Raw genomic sequence first — 18,426 nt, 5'->3', positions numbered from 1 at the left:
ACTTGTGACTGTGTGTTTAGCTTACCTGCTTTTCCCTTGTGGTTCCCCTGCTTTTCCCTCTTGGTGCTTTAGAAGCACTTCTGTGACTAGGGCTTTAGAAGCTTTGCTGTGTTTGGTGCTTTAGAAGCATGGTTGGGTCTGGTGCTTTGGAAGCACTTTTGGCTTATGTGTTTAGCTTCCTTGTGGCTCCCCTGCTTTTCCTTTTGGTGCTGTGAGAAGCACTCCTGTTAGGTCAGTGCCTAGGGGCACTCCTGTTAGTATAGGGCTTAGGAAGTCATTTTGTTAGTTTACTGTGAGGAACACTTCTGTTGGTGAAGGGCTTGGGAGCACTTAGGTAGTAGCGCTATAGAAATGTCAAGTAGTAGTAGTAGTAGTAGTAGTTTAGGATTTAGGAGTACTTCTGTTTCCAGTCCTGGTCCCTGTGTCACCCGGTGTCATCCAGTAAGTCCTGCCAGCCACTCGAACTCAGGGGCTCAACCCTTGGGGGGCAGTGGCTAAGTGCAGGTGAAGCTGTACGGACCAGTCCAGGGTGTTCCAGTCTGGTGTGTTCCAATCCGGTGTGTTCTAGTCCAGTGTTCCAGTCCTGTGTCCTCCAGTCTGGGGGATTCCAGTCCAGTGTTCCAGTCCTGTGTCCTCCAGTCCGGGGGATTCCAGTCTGTGTGTTCCAGCTTGCTGGGTGGTGCCTGCAGTCCCTGCCAGTGCCGGTGTGCTTGCCCAGCATTGGTTGGTGGGTTTTGCCTGCTGCTGTCGCTCCTCGTCAGCAGCCCAAGGGCTCACGTTTGCTCCAGAGCCCAGCCCCGCGGGCTCTGAAACTGAGAACCTGACAGTTCCATAGAAACCTATGGAACTTTGGAAGGCTAAGTGCTTTGAAAATATGCCTCAATATGTACTAGAACATTATAATTAGTAGTGAAGGGTGAGGCAAAGTCGCAACATATAGATGAGTAAGAAAGTAGGAAGAATTAGCAAGCAAGATGATTGATTTGAAGAAAGTTGCACATTACATACATACCCAGGTACCCACCCGCTTGGGCCAGATCCTTACCTGCCACATCTCCAGAACCCTCCTATCAGAACCTCCAGAGAGCTGTCTCATGATGACACTTAGGGCCCTATTTACTAGGCTGCGCTATAAGCGCGCTAACTTTTTAGCATGCACTAAGAATCAGCACGTACTAATGCTAGAGACACCCACAGGAATATATGGCTGTCTAGCATTAGTGTGCACTAAAATGTTAGTGTGCCTACAGCGTGGCTTAGTCAACAGGGCCCTAAGTAATCCCCATTATAATGGGGGATTACACAAATAGTGAAAAAGACTTACTGAGGGCCCCTTTTACAAAGCTGTGGCAAAAGGGGGCCTGCGCTGGTATCAGCACATGTTTTTGATGCACGCAGAGACCCCCTGGGGAAAAGGTAGGTCTTTCTTACCTTCAGGAAATGGCTGTGAAATAATTAGATATGATCTTGACCACTAAGAGATCTCATTCCTGTTGTGTTGGTTTATCCGTCTTGCGGATTAATATACTGATATCCTGTATTACACAATTTAGGTAACAGATGATTTTAATTAACCCTACTTTACCATTGAGTAATTATTTAACACCCAGTATTACACTTCAGACTAAATTGATTGCATTCTCCAGATTCTATATAGGTCATCAAAATTGGAGAGTGCCCAGGAGATGCAAATTAATTAATAAGGCATTAATTAATAATTGGAGTTAATTGGTAACAATTGGTATTTATATAGGTGTCTATCCTAGTCGTTATTCTATAAACTCGGCAACTAAATTTTCAGGCATGCAACTCAGAAGGGGTGTGGTCATGGAAGGGGATATGGACGGATCAGGTGACATTCATTGAAGTTAGGCGTGATGGTAGAGAATACTGTCACTTGTCATGCTCGACTCCCAAAAATTAGGCGCTGGCATTTTCATCAGACATAAATTCTGGCGCCTAAAGTTGGGCAAAGGAATCTATTCTAGACGCTATTTTATAAAGGGCGCTCTGCATGGAGCGCCCTTTATAGAATACTAGTTTAGTGCAGATCTCTCCAGTGCCATTTTGTGGATGCCATTTAACGGATCTGCTCTGTTTGTTCAGCTCTTGGATTTGATATGTAAAACAAATATAAAAACAATACAGTGGATAAATTTGATTTGAAAACATTTCAATAAAAAGGTTGGTCAGATACAATACCCCAAAGCATTTGCCTCTCTTCAGGAAGGCTACAGTCTTCGAATAAAGCTCCCCTGTCTTCTTGTTGACTGACACTTTGGTGACCACAGCAGTGCCCGACAAAATCAAGAAGAAATTCTGAGGAACATGACCTTGTCTGATAACAACTCGTCCTGGGCCAAAACTATAGAAGGAATGAAAAAAAATCAATAAATCATCAATGTTTATATATTAATTTGGGATAGAACATGTGGAGGGGCATTTTTGATATGACGTCTAAATTCAGTTTTGGACATTTTGTGAATAATGTCTAAAATCCAGTAGCAAACACGGCCATTTTCAAACCAGAAAAATGTCCAACTTTTTGTTTCAAAAATGACCATTTGCTAGACATTTTTATGCTCAGTGAGGTTCATTTTCAAAGCACTTAGACTTACAAAGTTTTATATACTATGGAACTTTATAAGTCTTTATGCTTTGAATATGAGCACCAGTGTGTCTATCCTTTAGGACCACTTTGAAAAAAAAAAGTCCAAGGGAAAAACACAGTAAGAAAGACCTGGAAATAGTTACTCATCTCAGAGCTGGCTGCAAAGTTCTGATTGCAGAACATTTCTATGCAGAGCGGCAAAATAAGGTTGCATGTCTCATTCACTGGAAACCTTGTAAATATTATAACATTGCTGTACTGTAAAAGCACTAGCACCACAACCCTAAGAGTACTGAAATGAATGAAGAGCTTATGATCACCTGGGACATCCTTATTTGGACCAATGAAAAGCTGGATGCAAGGGAACTGAACATAGGATTAATTACCAGAATGGTATTGATCACAGAGAATCAATTCCTCTGTGAATCTTATAGAGAGAGAAGATCCTCAAGTATCAAGAAATGCAGTCTGAGACCAAGGCAATGTGGCAGAAAGGTTCAGAAATATTTCCCATCATTTTGGACACCACAACCTTGATTAAAAGGAATTTTCAAACACAACTTGGCAGATTGCCTATAAGTGTTACATCTTATGAACTCCACAAGGAAGCTCTCTTGGTGTGATACATGCATTCAATTTAAGACCTTGTGTTTGTTTTTCAAGGTCAGGAGTAGTCTTTATCTGGAATCTCTTTCTTTAATTGTTGTGCAACCTTTCAAAATCACAGCCAGGTCTACTTATATTAATAAGCTAGTTTCCCTCTTTCTTCAAACCAAGGTTAGTTTCATCTACTAAGAGAATATTTACCTTTGCAGTAGTTCCTATGTGGAAAGCTTTGCCTTTTGAAATTCAGACCGAAACTGACTACCTGAGGATCCACAAGCTACTTAAATTTTGATTGTTTAAATGCTTCTTTTAACTTTGTATTCTGATGGGTTTTTTGTATTTGTTTTTTATTGTTGTAAGAATTTTTTTTTCTTGTGATTTATGCAATTTGTAGTCGCTATTTCAATTTTGTATTCCTTCAGCTTGATGATTGTTTTATTATGTTGTAAACTGATCTGAGCCTTCGGTTTAATACGGTATATAAGATTTGATATGTTATGTTACATTATGACTAATTTCACATAGAAATGTGGCAGTGCACTTTAATAAATCTAACCTGCATACTGTACACACACTCATACACACACACTACTACTACTACTTATTTCTATAGTGCTACTAGACGTACGCAGCACTGTACACTTGAACATGAAGAGACAGTCCCTTCTCGAAAGAGCTTACAATCTAATCAGGACAAACAGGCCAAATAAGAGATAAGGTAATTACTAAAGTGGGAATGATAAAACATACATGGGTACTGTACAAGCGAATAGGGGTTAGGAGTTAAAAGCAGTATCAAAAAGGTGGGCTTTTAGCCTAGATTTGAAGACAGCCAGAGATGGAGCTTGATGAACTGGCTCAGGAAGTCTATTCCAGGCATATGATGCAGCAAAAGGAACGGAGTCTGGAGTTGGCAGTGGAGGAGAAGGGTACAGATAAGAGAGATTTACCCAATGAATAGAGTTCCCAGGGAGGAGTGTAGGGAGAGATAGTGGAGAGATACTGATGAGCTGAGTGAATGCACTTGTCTAATATAATAAAACGCACCGTGAACGTTCTGAAGACAACGTTCTGAAGCCACTCAAACACTCCCTGGCTGTAGGGTTCGTGGAATCATGGTGTGAAGCCACCCAGCCGTCTCTGCCCCGCCCTCGTGTCAAACGTCATGACGTCGAGGGCGGGAAAAAAAAAAAGGATCGCACCCACGCACGCGGTTCCGGCAGCGCAGCGTCAGGGAAGGAGGCGGCGCTCCCGACGTCTCTAGCCTTCCCTTCACTGTGTTCCGCCTACTTCTGACGTCAAGGATGACTTCAGAAGAAGGCGGAACACAACAAAGGGAAGGCTAGACGTCGGGAGCGCCGCCTCCTTCCCTGACGCTGCGCTGCCGGAACCGCCACGGAGGTAAATTTAAAAAGAAAAAAAAAAGAAATGTTGGGGGAAGAGAAGAGGGTGGGCAGTAAAGTTGAACAATGGGAGCGGAAGGGAAAGGGGAGAAACGACAGCATGGATGCGAAGGGGGGGCATGGATGCGAAGGTGGGGGGAGAAGAGGGCGGGCCAGGCTGGGACATGGGAGAGAGAGGAGCACGGATGTGAGGGGGGGGGGTCATGGAAGGGAGAGAGGGGAATTGCTGGAAAAGGAAGACTGCAGGGGGCAGGGGACAGAAGAGCATGGATGGGCATGGATTGGGAGGGCAAGGCTCAGGGAGAGAGGGGAATTGCTGGAAAGGGATGAATGGAGAGGGCAGGGGACAGAGGAGCATGGATGGGCATGGATTGGGAGGGCAGGGCTCAGGGAGAGAGGGGAATTGCTGGAAAGGGATGAATGGAGGGGTCAGGGGACAGAGGAGCATGGATGGGCATGGATTAGGAGGGCAGGGCTCAGGGAGAGAGGGAAATTGCTGGATAGGGATGAATGGAGGGGACAGATGGGCATGGATGGATATGGATTGCAGGACAGGGCTCAGGGAGAGAGGGGAATTGCTGGATAGGGATGAATGGAGGGGGCAGGTGACAGAGGAGCATGGATGGGCATGGATTGGGAGGGCAGGGCTCAGGGAGAGAGGGGAATTGCTGGGAAAGGATGAATGGAGGGGGCAGGGGACAGATGGGCATGGATTGGGAGGGCAGGGCTCACACACACTCTCTCTCTCGCACACACACACACACACACACACACACACTCTCTCTCACACTGTGTCTCACATACACACTTGCACACACTCTCATTCTCACACACACACTCTCTCACAAACACACTCACACCCAAACTCACTCTCTCTCTCACACACACACACTCACACTTTCACTCTGTCTCTCACACAGTCACTCTCACATACACTCTCCCAAACATACACACTCTGAGGAAAACCTTGCTAGCGCTCGTTTCATTTGTGTCAGAAACGGGCCTTTTTTACTAGTAAGTCAATAAGAGGAGTTTGAACTGTATGTGTAAATGGATAGGGAGCCAATGAAGTGACTTGAGGAGAGGGCTAATATGAGCATAGCGACACTGGCGGAATATAAGTCGTGCAGCAGTCTAATGGATAAGTGCAGAGAAAGAGAGAGAGGAGTCAAAGATAACCCCAAGGTTACAAGCTGGTGAGACAGGGAGGATGAGAGTGTTATCCACAGAGGCAGAGAATGGGGGAGGAGGAGAGGTGGGTTTGGGGGGAAAGATAAGAAGCTCAGTCTTGGTCATGTTTAGTTTCAGATGGCGGTGAGACATCCAGGTAGCAATGTCAGACAGGCAGGCTGATACTTTGGCCTGCAATCCTGCTGAAATTTCTGCTGTGGAGAGGTAGATCTGGGAGTCATCAGCATAAAAGTGATACTGAAAACCATGGGATGAGATCAGAGCACCAAGAGTAGAAATATAGACGGAGAACAGAAAAGGTCCCAAGACAGAGCCCTGAGGTACACCGATAGTGGGATTGCACAGACACAGCAATCCCATAAGCCTTCATGTCCTCCAGAAAGTTGGTTAAAAATCAAGAGTCAAGCTTTGAAATGATCATATTCCTCTTTGCACAGAATTTGGCTACTGTTTGACATCAATATAACTTTAGAAGCAGTAAAACCATTTTCTGTTTTATAGACCTGCTTGAAATACAGATATACAGTCGCTATTACAGCATTGATCTAAGTGACCGTAAAAGAGCATAAAAGCTTTTCAGAAGCCACAGACAATTCTCACTGTAACTTGTGATGCACTGATTTACAGAAGAATCCATTTTTATTTCTTTATAAAATGTTTTTTTGTTTAGAAAGTTTCATTTGCTGTATTAAAGTCTATATCCAAATTGACCAATATTACTGCTCCAAGTACAGGGAACTAACATTTCATGAAAATCAATATATTCACTGTGGGTTGAATTCAAATAAAATTAGGACTTTTTGAAATATGCAGACAAAAGATACTTAGCAAGTTTTGTGAATAAAAAATAATTCTATCCTATGTTTAGATTGCTCAGATCACAGGACAGACATATCCTGAAGAAAAACCAATCCCGTGATACTGTGGCTCTTAGATTGATTCCTGCTGTCACTGTTGTAATGCATTACCACCTTTTTTTCCCCTTTACATGGAACTTAATTATTCCTTTATATGTGAAAATATTCTCCTTACATCACTAACATCTGGAGTGAGTGGAAAAGCACACTGAGAATGCTTCCAACAAAATATCAGCTCAAAGGGCAAGAATTCAAACCTGCTGTTTCAACTTTCACTCACCATGCTACCTGAATTAAATAAGTTCAAAAGCACAATTACAAGAACCAGCCTGTTGTTCAGTGGTAATGATGTGCACTGCCAACTGAGGGGTAATGCAGAAAGCTAGCACACATGGGAACATACGGTTAGCGTGATGTCTGCACACAATTTTCTGGGTGCACAGTGCAAAAAAAGGTTTTGCTTAGAAGCTAAGCTAACCCTACATAAAACCTTGCTTTATACACTAGTGCAAAGTGCTCTAAAATCAGCAGTAATGAGGCCGTTAGCTCTTATGCCCCAATGCAAAGAAGTAAGTTTTCAGCCATAATGGAAACCGAGCCTGGCCATCTCAAACCCGGCGAAATGCAAGGTATTTGGTCGTGGGAGGAGCCAGCATTTGTAGTGCACTGGTCCCCCTGACATGCCAGGACACCAACCGGGAACCCTAGGGGGCCCTGCAGTGGACTTCAAAAATTGCTCCCAGGTGCATACCTCCCTTACCTTGGGTGCTGAGCCCCCCAAAAACCCACTCCCCACAACTCTACACCACTACCATAGCCCTAAGGGGTGAAGGGGGGCACCTACATGTGGGTACAGTGGGTTTTGGGGGGTTTGGAGGGCTCCCATTTACCACCACAAATGTAACAGGTAGGGGGAGGATGGGTCTGGGTCCACCTGCCTGAAGTGCACTGCACCCACAAAAAAGTGCTCCAGGTACCTGCATACTGCTGTCATGGAGCTGGGTATGACATTTCAGGCTGGCATAGAGGGTGGCAAAAAAATGTTTTTTTAATTTGTATTTTGGGTGGAAGGGGGTTGGTGACCACTGGGGGAGTAAGGGGAGGTGATCCCCGATTCCCTCCGGTGGTCATCTGGTCAATTAGGGCACTTTTTGAGGCGCATCTCGTAACGATGCCCCGTCCCGCCCCCTGTACCCTGCCGAAATGCCCCCTTGAATTTTGGCCGGCTCCAAGACGGATAGCAGTTGAAGCCGGCCAAAATCGGCTTTCGATTATACCGATTTGGCTGGGTTCAGGAGATCTCCGGCCATCTCCCGATTTGTGTCAGAAGATGGCTGGCGATCCCTTTCGAAAATAAGCTGGAAAGTTACATACACAGTAATAAAATACATTACAAACCTCAGATCAAAAATAAAACAAATAAATAACAAAAATTGTATCCATAGCCATTTATTTGCCCCTCCACCTCACAAAACCTGTGAAACCTCCCACCTCAAACACTTTTGAAAATAAAAATGTTTTTAACGTCTTTCTAAAGCTAAGCAACGTTTCAGCTTTATGCATTTCCATTAGCAAGGCATTCCAGAGCTTAGGCCCCGCAATTTGAAAAGTCATAGCGCGATACTAAGCTAACAGATCGAAAACTTAGGTCATTAAGAAAACACATCTTCTCAGACCTTATAGAATGAGTAGGCCTGTACTTTGTCAGAACTGATGCCAGCCAAGGGGAACTTGCATTATTCAATGCTTTAAAAAGCAAGGTGAGTACCTTAAATTCAATCCTACACAAAATTGGTAACCAGTGTAGTGATGCTAAAGTAGCTGTAATATGCTCCATAACTGATTTACTTACAAGCACTCGCGCCATCACATTTTGAGCAATCAGGAGCACCCACAAGCCAAACAATGGAAAAACCACGGCTTACAAAACTGACTGAAAGTTCTCAGATGAAAGCAAATTCCGCAACCTAAGTAATAATCTCAATTTGAAAAATGTGAAATTAAAGTAGAGCTGGTGCAATGGTTCTACTTACCCCTTGATCACTACTACTACTATTTAGCATTTCTATAGCGCTACAAGGCGTACGCAGCGCTGCACAAACATAGAAGAAAGGCAGTCCCTGCTCAAAGAGCTTACAATCTAATGGGCTCTCAGCCCAATCCTCGGGACAGTCAGGTTTTCAGGCTACCCACAATGAATTTGCATGAGAGAAATTTGCATACAATGGAGGTAGTACATGCCAACTTTTCTCATGCATATTAATTTTCCCCCCCAAACCCACCTCCCCGCTCCCCCCGTTTTCTATTTCTGTTGATGGCTCTCTAATTCTCCCTGTCTCCTCAGCTCGAAACCTTGGGGTCATCTTTGACTCTTCTCTCTCCTTCTCTGCTCATATCCAGCAGACCGCCAAGACCTGTCGTTTCTTTCTTTACAACATCCGTAAAATCCGCCCCTTTCTTTCCGAGCACTCTACCAAAACCCTCGTACACACCCTTGTCACCTCTCGTTTAGACTACTGCAATCTGCTTCTTGCTGGTCTCCCACTTAGTCACCTCTCCCCTCTCCAGTCGGTTCAAAACTCTGCTGCCCGTCTCATCTTCCGCCAGGGTCGCTTTACTCATACTACCCCTCTCCTCAAGACCCTTCACTGGCTCCCTATCCGTTTTCGCATCCTGTTCAAACTTCTTCTACTAACCTATAAATGTATTCACTCTGCTGCTCCCCAGTATCTCTCCACACTCGTCCTTCCCTACACCCCTTCCCGTGCACTCCACTCCATGGATAAATCCTTCTTATCTGTTCCCTTCTCCACTACTGCCAACTCCAGACTTCGCGCCTTCTGTCTCGCTGCACCCTACGCCTGGAATAAACTTCCTGAGTCCCTACGTCTTGCCCCATCCTTGGCCACCTTTAAATCTAGACTGAAATCCCACCTCTTTAACATTGCTTTTGACTCGTAACCACTTGTAACCACTCGCCTCCACCTACCCTCCTCTCTTCCTTCCCGTTCACATTAATTGATTTGATTTGCTTACTTTATTTATTTTTTGTCTATTAGATTGTAAGCTCTTTGAGCAGGGACTGTCTTTCTTCTATGTTTGTGCAGCGCTGCGTATGCCTTGTAGCGCTATAGAAATGCTAAATAGTAGTAGTAGTAGTAGTAGGGTAGCCTGGAAGCCTGACTGAATAGTCATGTCCCAAGGAGTGGGTTGAGAACCACTGATCTAGATGAACCTTCAGCTTTATGTCCCTTCCAATTAACGTTCAGGCTTCTCTCCAATACTAGTCCAATACTAGTCCAATATGTTGATGATTTATTATTATATTTAAGTTACCAAGAATCATGTACTAAAGATACTTCACTGTTCCTTAGGCCTTCCTGGTTTGGTTATTATTATCTGCTGTACCTGCTCTGTCTCCACAGTGTTCCACCTTGCAAAATATAATTGACTTTTATTCTCAGGCTTCTCTACAAGTCCAGCTTACTTAGGGTGCATGGGAGGGGGGGGGGGGCGATCAGAATCTCTGATGGACTACAGAAATCTGGTGATCATTACCATTTTTTACTCTACCCTATTGCTCTTTATTTGCATCAATTGACTCATGCATCAGCCTGTTACTATATGTACTATTTTCAACTTTTATGGTTACATCCAGATTTTGCCTCCACTGTGGAAGCTATGTCACCGCTGTTGGACTGTGGGCCACAGATGCCACCCTTTGAAACCAGCTCCAACATCTTTGCTGCACCCCAGGGGTCCATTCCTCCATCTTCAACTGGACTACACAGAACTCCAAATTGCCAAAGGGGGGGGGGGGGGGGGGTATTTCTTGGTTGTCACTTGTCCATACTCTGGATGGTGGAGGCATAACCGTCCACTTCAGCAACTGCTGTTGCAATCATCAAACCTTTGGTGTTCAAATTTATTCGAGGTTAGGGCATACCCCTGGTTCTATCCTCTGACCAGGGACCAGCTTTTGTCTTACATGTTTGGGAAGACCTGGAATTGGCTTTTGGGTTCAAGAGGCAGTTGCACACTCCTTATAATCCTCAAAGCTCTGGCCAAGTTGAGAGGATGAATCAAACGCTTAAGAGCACTTTGAGAACCCTAACTTCTGATTGGCTAACTGCATTGCCCTTTGCCCTTATGTCAATTTGCAACTCACCTCAGAAAAATAAGAAAGGCCTTACCCCATCTGAAATCATTACTGCATGTGCAATGACAGGGCCTTAACACCATATGGTACCACTAGATCCACAATTATTGTGCAGCGATATCTTAACCTATTATAAACATTTACACTCAGTATTATCTTCTGCTCCTTTATTTCAGGCTCCTGAAGCCACTGTGGAGATAATGGATGGTACATCGTACCAACAATTGCAACCAGGAGATTGGGTTTACATCAAGAACTATCAGCCTGCTATGGCACTCTCACCGAAGTTCACGGGGCCCTATTAAGTGCTGCTCATTGGATACTCTGCGTGCAAGCTTCAAGGACTGTCATCGTGGATTCTTCTTACCCATTGCTGGAAATAACACGTTCCCTTGCCTACATCGGAGCATTCCCTGACTGACGTTAAGTGTTTAAGCTAAGGACTATGCCTTTTGTCATCCCTTTGGGAATTCTGAAGCAACTTCGTTCACTACAGTCACAACTGATCTACTCAATGGACATTTTGGACTTCTGCTTGGGTTTTGCATAATTCTTATAGTTATTATCATTTTAATTTTAGTTTTTGAACATTAAGGCCTTTAACCTTAATATTTTGAATTTTAGTATTTACTAAAAAGTATTCTCCTTAGCGATAACTATTGCTGGTGATATATCCTTAACCACATGCCCCCATGGTATGTTATTGCTATAATATCTACAATAACTATAATACTGTGGGATTGGTAGTGTACCATTTGGAATATCTTCTCCCACCAGAGGTAGTGGAGTTTTATGGTACAGTATGCTGGTTACAGAACTATGCAAGAAAGGGCACCATTATGATTCCGAATGAAAGCTGGTGTTCCTACTCTGCTCCCTTGTCTCTTTCTGGTGCTATTGAAAACTCCTGGGCCTTAAAAGCACAGGATTCTTTGAACACTTCCACTTTAAGTATTAGGAGTACTTTAACTTCTAGTGCTACCCTCTTGTTTTTTTTGGCGTTTCCTCTTCTTTCAATGCTATGATCAATGAAACCCAGTTTAGGGATACTCTACTAGTAAAGAACAGAATAGATATTTTCTGGCGTGTTATATAACCTAGGAACCATGAAAATTCCTATGTCACAATTGTCACTGTTTTCCTTGGCTGTGCTCACCTCGCCCTCTGGTGGCCAGAACCAGTGGCTGCCATAGACTGTCTTGCTGTCTCCCTACACATTCCAGACTTTCTTTCCGGTCCGGTCCAGATATTCTAGCCCTCCAGACTTAAAGTTTGGCAGCTAGCCTCACCCTTAGCTGCCTTGAGATTGCTGCAGCTGAGCCTGAGCTGCTGATAGGCTTTATTAACCACCTGGAAACTTTCTGCTTGGCCTTTGCAACGCCAAAGGTTGAGGTTTGTGTGCTTTTTGCACTTCTGCCTTGTCTTGCCTTGTTTCTTGTCAGTATTCCTAGTCTTAGTCTGTGTTCCTAGCTTGTTTGAGTCTCCTGAATCCTGTCTTGAATCCTGTCTGGTTTGCTCCTTCCCTGTCTGCTTTTGGCTTCCTTCTCCTTCTGGTTGTGAACCTTGTATCTTGTCTGTTTGAGACCCTGTGTCTTGAATCCTGTTCTAGCCAAGCTTGTGTCTGTATTCCTGTCTGTTTGAGACCCTGTATCTTGAACCCTGTCTAGTCTAGCTTGTTTCTCCTCTTGGTCCAGTAAGTCCTGCTGGCTGCCCACACCTAGGGGCTCAACCCCTAGGGAACGGCGGTCAAGCGCAGGTGAAGTCCTGTTCCAGTCATGCTAGTTCCGGAATCCTGCTTGTGTTTCCTGATTCTGGTTCCTGCCTCGCCTGCCTACAAGTCCTGTTGGTCCAGTCCTGGTTGGAGTGTTTTACCTGCTGCTGCCACTCCTTGTCAGCAGCCCAAGGGCTCACGATTCCAGACTATCCTTGAGAACCTGACATCCTACTACTTACACTAATGATCAACCATTTCATATTTCACTTCTGAATGTCACATCTGCGACTGATAGTTCCTCTTTTCAAAATGCTACAAAATGTATTACTAATGTCACCTATCCTGGACTTTCTTGTGCTTCTATGACCCCTGTATTCTTTTCTTTTTCTCCTTTGTATTTCCTTCTGTGTGGCAAAATAACTTTCTCTTATGTTCCTGCTTATGCCTCGGGAGGTCCCTGCACTATTGGAAGACTTACCACTGGAATTTCTGACAGGTCATGCTCATAACCGTTCCTCTAGATCACTCATTACCCAATTTTCTTCTGACTGTCACTCTGAAGTGCATTTGTTTCCTGAAGCTGAAGCTCTTAAACTAGCTACTTCCTTAGTTTGTGTGCCTGGATTAGCACTGCATGTACACACTGAACTGACAGATCTCGCATGTGTCGTAGCCAAGACAATTAATCTTACCTCTTCCCTTATTGACGCCTTGACCCAGGAGACCCACAGTCTAAGGAAAACGGTAATTCAAAACCACCTGGTCATTGATTATTTGCTCTTTAGGGCCTATCATGAATGTGAGGAGTTTTAGGGGATGTGTTGCTTTAAGTTGACCAATAATAATGTTCTGATTGAGCAAAACCTTAATGACCTAAGAAATCATTCTTCTAGTATTCAGCACTCTACCGCAGGGACTAGTTTTCTATCAAGTATTTCTGATTGGCTTGTAGCTGGCAGCCTAATATTGCCTGGCTTTGTGGGCCTCCTTCTTTCTGTAATAGGCTTCATTGCTATGTTAATTGTTCTGTGCTGTTTTCTGCAGTTTGCCTGCTGTCTTTGGCAGCTAACTCTCAGAACCTGTTTTCTAGCCCTCCCGCTGTTCATAATGCTATCATGCTACAGACTGTCCCTGATGATGTTGTTACTGCTTCTCTATCTCTGAGCAACTGCCTTTCTCTCCTTGTTCAGGTGATTCTGGACAGATCAAAGGGAGGCCTGTTGTAAGGGCCCTGAAGGGAACCCAGGAGAACTGTAGAGTTGGAGTCTAGAAGGGAATATGGGAGAAATGGAAAGCATGATCAGTCATATAACGAAGAAGGACTGTTAAGCAGAAAACAGTAGCCTTGAATGGTATGGACTGAAAATATTTGGCTAAGAAAAAGTATCTGTTGAGTCAATGCACTAGCAAATGACATTGACACCTAGACATGAAGGAAACTGAGCAAGCCAAAGAAGGAAGAGAGTGGGCTCAAAGATATGGATATCTACTGGTATAACAAGACAGGGCCTGAGAAAGGAAAAATTGTGTTACTTGCCAATTATCTTATCATGCCAAAGAATGAATCTGTATTCTGAAATTTGCTAATAAAAGCAGCTTAGCTAAAAGAGGGATTTAGAGACTTGTCTGGCAAAGCTGCTGGGTTTACAGCTGCATGATAGTCTTTCCTAAAGCTGGCTTTAGCTGACACTCTATACTTGTAATTGGTGTTGTGTTTTATTTCCCTGAACACACCTTGGGTTCTGAAACCTAAGAGCCACGGTAAGGGAAGGAGTCCCCCAAGATTTAACAGCCATCAGTCATTGCCCGGGAAAAAGATGTAGGTGTCATCATTGATGATACGTTGAAACCCTCTGCTCAGTGTGCAGTGGTGGCTAAGAAAATTAGGAATTATTAGAAAAGGAATGGAAAACAAAAATGAGAATGTTAGAATGCCCTTGTATCGCTCCATGGTGTGACCACACCTCGAATACTGTGTGCAATTCTGGTCACCACATCTCAAAAAAGATATAGTGGAATTAGAACAGCAATAGAGAAGGGGAAAGAAAATGATAAAGGGGATGGGACAACTTCCCCATGACGAAAGGCTAAAGAGGCTAGGGCTCTTCAGCTTGGAGACGAGAAGGCTGAGGGGAGATATGATAGAGGTCTATAAAATACTGAGTGAAGTGGAATGAGTAGATGTGAATCACGTTGACACTTTTCAAATGTACAAGGACTAGGGGCATGCAATAAAGCTACTAAGTAGTAAATTTAAAATGAATTGGAGAAAATATTTCTTCACTCAATGTGTAGTTAACCTCTGGAATTCATTGCCAGAGAATGTGGTAAAAGCAGTTAGTTTAGCAGGGTTTAAAAAAGGTTTGGATAATTTCCTAACAGAAAAGTTCATAAGTCGTTATTAAAATGGACCTGGGAAAATCTACAGCATAAAATCTGTTTTACTTTTTTGGGGTCTTGCCAGGTACTTGTAACCTGGATTGGCCACTGTTGGAAACAGGATACTGGGCTTGATGAACCTTTGGTCTGTCCCAGTATGGCAACACTTATGTTCTTATGTACACACCGTGCCTGCAATGTAAGTGGGCTTCTTCCACTTACCCCAAGAGCCTTCTTGTAGCCAATACTGTTCAAAGTACTAGTTCAAAGTACTAAAGTAAAAATAAATGTATATTTTAATACTTACGTAAAGGTACAGTGAAGAAAACATTAAAAATTTTACTTAAGTGAAAGTAAAAAGTTAATGTCTAATATAATATTTTTTGAGTAAAAAGTAAAAGCACCGTAACTACAATGAATGCAACTATTGTTAATGTTTTTATGTGCTCTACAATTCAATCTACTTTGCTTCCAGTAAAACTACATTTTTTAGAATGACTGAAACTCGCACTTGTAAGCAGTGGCGTAGGAAGGGGGGCGGTGGGGCAGTCCGCCCCAGGTGCATGCCGCTGGGGGGGGGGGGGGTGTTGGCTCCGCTGGTTCCCTGCTCTGCAGGGAATCAGCGGAGCCGACGCAGCTCCCAGCGACGTGCACTCCGGGCGGAATGGCCCTCCCGCCCGCCTGCCCCGTTTTCTATGGTAGTGGTAAGCGCTCCGGGGGGGGGGGGTGCACTGTGCTGCACCCGGGGGGGGGGGGGGGTCCGCAGCGGCAACCCGCCCCGGGTGTCAGCCGCCCTCGCTACGGCACTGCTTGTAAGTCATTAATTCAGCACAGCTTGGTGTTCCACAACTGCATTAGCAGGAAGTGGATTGTTCAGTCTAATAAAAAAGTTCCTTCAAATCAGGCCAGGAGACAGAAAAGTGCCAGACATCAGGGGGGGGGGAGGGGCCAGAGGTACAATTAAGATCAAATTCATTTTTTTTAATCATGAGATTAAAAATGTTAATCATCCAACAGCCCTAGTTTTTATATGTTGGGATAACAGAACCCACTGGACTAGAGAGAACAGTTTCGGTAGCAGCTGGGAATAGAACAGGCAGGCAGGCAGTGACGCAGGCTGTAGCAGCACTAGAAGGAAGAGGTTTTTCTCTCTTACTTCAATATATTTTTGAATATGGAGCTAAACAAAAACCCGCTGGAAACAAGAGATCAGGCAGCAGTGGCAAAACACAGCAAGACACTGAAGGCAAAGGATAGTTTTCTGTGCCCCCTGTGTATTTGCTACATTTGCCTCAGGGGAAAGATGATGTTAATGATCAACCACTCAGCTTGGAAACCACACAAGGATTCAAAGATGTGGTATCCGTTTAGGACAAAATGTGCAAAACTATTTCATCAACTGAGGGATGAAAATGACACCAGCCATGTTTCAACACTATTGTGTTGGGGAAATCTATAGTTGAAACAACAATCATTGGGAGAAATTGTGCAGAAAAGGTTGAATACATCAAAAGTACCTGAACGTTTCAAAGCTGCAAGCTACCTACAAACTCTGTCAGCCATGGAGAGCTCAGGACATATATTGACAAACAGAGACAGTATCACTGAAGTTATGGTAGAGAACAACCTGGGGGTCTAGTGATCATCACAGTGTATGGTTCAATGTCAATACTGCATCAGGGCCAAAGTATACAAGAACAAGGGGTTTTGATGTCAAAAGGGCTGACTTGATGACAATAACTAGCTCCAGGAAGCATTGTCAGGTGTAGGATCTAAGAGCAATAGGGGAATTATGGATGGTAATAAAAGATAGCATTAAAATGGTAACAAATCATTGTGTCAGGCACATACATTAGCAAGGGGAAAATAATAGAGAGATTAATAGAGTGTAAGCAAAAAGCATAGCATTCAGGAAAAACAAACACAGAAAGAAAAGCAAAGGGGAAATTACCAGGAGGAAAAAAAGGGAGAGGGAAAAACAAATGAACAGGCAAAGCCTCAAACACAGGTGTATAATACCCAGTCAGTAAAGGCATGCAATAAGACTTACATAAGAACATAAGAGTAGCCATACTGGGTCAGACCAATGGTCCATCTAGCCAAGTATCCTGTTTTCCAACAGTGGTCAAGCCAGCAGTGGCGTACCAAGGGGGGGGAGGCGGTGGGGGCAGTCCACCCCGGGTGCACGCTGTTGGGGGGTGCCATGGCGCGCGCCTGTCGGCTCCGAGTTCACTAGCTTCGCTCGTTCACTGCAGCTCCCTCTGCCCCGGAACAGGTTACTTCCTGTTCCGGGGCAGAGGGAGCTGCAGCAAACGAGCGAAGTTAGTGAACTCGGAGCCGACAGGCGCGCGCCATGGCACCCCCCAACAGCGTGCACCCGGAGGGGAGGTGTCATTTTGCAGGGGGGGCGCATTGGCGATCTGCCCCGGGTGTCATCCAGGCTAGGAACACCACTGCAAGCCAGGTCACAAGTACCTGGCAGAAAACCAAATCGTGGCAACACTTCATACTACAAATCCCAGGGCAAGCAGTTGCTTCTCATGTCTGCCTCAATAGCAGACTATGGACTTTTCCTGGAACTCATTGCTGGAGGATGTGGTAACAGCGGTTAGCATGTCTGATTTTAAAAAAGTTTTGGACAAGTTCCTGGAGGAAAAGTCCATAGTCTGCTATTGAGATAGACACGGGGGAGCCACTGTTTGCCCTCGGATTGGTAGCATGGAATATTGTTACTATTTGGAGGTTCTGCCAAGTACTTGTGGCCCGGATTGGCCACTGTTGGAAACAAGATACTGGGCATGATGGACCATTGGTCTGACCCAGTATGACTACTCTTATGTTCTTATGATAAACTACCTTTCTGTGGTTACAATCAAAGTGGTTTACATATTATATACAGGTACTTACTTTGTACCTGGGGCAGAGGAGTGTTAAGTGACTTGCCCAGAGTCACAAGAAGCTGCTGTGGGAATTGAAGCCAGTTCCCTAGTATCTCAGGTTACTGCATTAACCATTAGGCTACTCCTCCATTCCATGAACATTTATAACAGACTAGACATGTCAAAGGGGGTAAAGATGAAAGACAAGGTTAAAATCTTGGACAAATGGTCAAAGGCATGGCAACAACCAGTGCATTTTTTCTATTGAAAAAGGTGCAGGTACTCAAATGCTAGGCCACCCTTAAAGGGTGGGGTGATCACTGAGGGACCCACCCCACAATAGCCAGGCCCCCTGCAACCAGTCACAGAATCTATGACAAGGCAGAATTGTTGTGTAGAGCCTGAGCTCTTTCATTAAAACTTGGGAACCATGGGTCAATTTTAGCAGACAATAGAAAAGGTGCCGGTACTCAGTACCCCCTCAAAAAAAGCCCTGGCAACAACATTTGAATTACTACTACTACTACTTAGCATTTCTACAGTGCTACTAGACGTAAAAGGGTTAAACACCTTTATAACATAAAGAATTAGAAGTATCTGAAACCCCTATTTGCCTGGTGAGCAACA

General features: G+C 44.3%; 1 protein-coding gene across 1 annotated transcript in view; it reads right to left on the bottom strand.

The window, feature by feature from the left end:
* Positions 1-18,426, bottom strand: part of LOC115467854 (cyclic nucleotide-binding domain-containing protein 2-like) — a 123,434-nt gene that overhangs the window by 46,722 nt on the left and 58,286 nt on the right. The window contains exon 7 of the mRNA XM_030199349.1: positions 2,203-2,365. Within this exon, the coding sequence (XP_030055209.1) occupies positions 2,203-2,365 (163 nt within the window). The remainder of the gene's footprint in view (positions 1-2,202; positions 2,366-18,426) is intronic.

The sequence above is a fragment of the Microcaecilia unicolor genome, chromosome 4, assembly GCF_901765095.1.
Source record: "Microcaecilia unicolor chromosome 4, aMicUni1.1, whole genome shotgun sequence".
Taxonomy (NCBI): Eukaryota; Metazoa; Chordata; class Amphibia; order Gymnophiona; family Siphonopidae; genus Microcaecilia; species Microcaecilia unicolor.
The sequence above is the reverse complement of the archived record's forward strand: the minus strand, read 5'-3'. Positions and strand labels throughout refer to the sequence as shown.